The sequence below is a fragment of the Penaeus monodon genome, chromosome 15 (genome assembly GCF_015228065.2).
Source record: "Penaeus monodon isolate SGIC_2016 chromosome 15, NSTDA_Pmon_1, whole genome shotgun sequence".
Lineage (NCBI taxonomy): Eukaryota > Metazoa > Arthropoda > Malacostraca > Decapoda > Penaeidae > Penaeus > Penaeus monodon.
The window spans coordinates 47787868-47788539 of NC_051400.1; the positions used below are offsets into that span (position 1 = coordinate 47787868).

Genomic DNA, 672 nt, shown 5'->3' on the forward strand with positions numbered 1-672 from the left:
TTCTTAAACAATCATTGTAACACGAGTTGAAAACCAAAGGGAGAACCGTAAGACGCTTAGAACATTATTTAAGTCATCTTCTTCACCTCGGTTTCCCGTCCCCCAGCGCGAGGGCCCGAGATACACCATCATCCCCACCATCTCAGTCGTTCCTCCTTGGGACGACCTAAACCACAACGACCTCCACGACCAGGTAGCTGCCGACAGCCACCCGGCCGCCCACTTCATCACGCCCACGCCCGTGCTGCCTCTCCCGCGCCCACCTAACACGCTAGTCGGGGAAGCGGCCCGAAACGCGACGCAGAGGTTCTATGACGCTCTCAGGGCTGTGCTTCATGGCGGGGGCGTGCAGGAGACGCTGCCTAGTCTCAGGTAAGGGGGGGAGAGGTGGGGGAGGGAAGGGAGGGAGAGGGAGAGGGGGGGAGGGGGGGAGGGTGGGGGAGGGAGGAGGGGGAGGGAGGGGGAGGAGGGGAGGGAGGGGAGAGGGGGGAGAGGAGGGAGGGGAGGGAGGGGGGAGGGAGGGGAGAGGTGGGGAAGGGAGGGAGGGATAGGAGTTATGGGAGAGGAGGAGTAAGTGGATAGGAGAGGAGGGAAAGAGGAGGAGGAGAGGGAGAGTTAGGTGGAATTAAGGAAAAATAATAACGTGATTGAGAGAAAAGGAACAAAAAGGAG

At 60.0% G+C, this 672-nt stretch overlaps 1 protein-coding gene across 1 annotated transcript in view; it reads left to right on the forward strand.

Annotated features, from left to right (window-relative positions):
- LOC119582076 overlaps positions 1–672 on the forward strand; it is a 4300-nt gene that overhangs the window by 1579 nt on the left and 2049 nt on the right. The window contains exon 2 of the mRNA XM_037930323.1: positions 107–372. Within this exon, the coding sequence (XP_037786251.1) occupies positions 107–372 (266 nt within the window). The remainder of the gene's footprint in view (positions 1–106; positions 373–672) is intronic.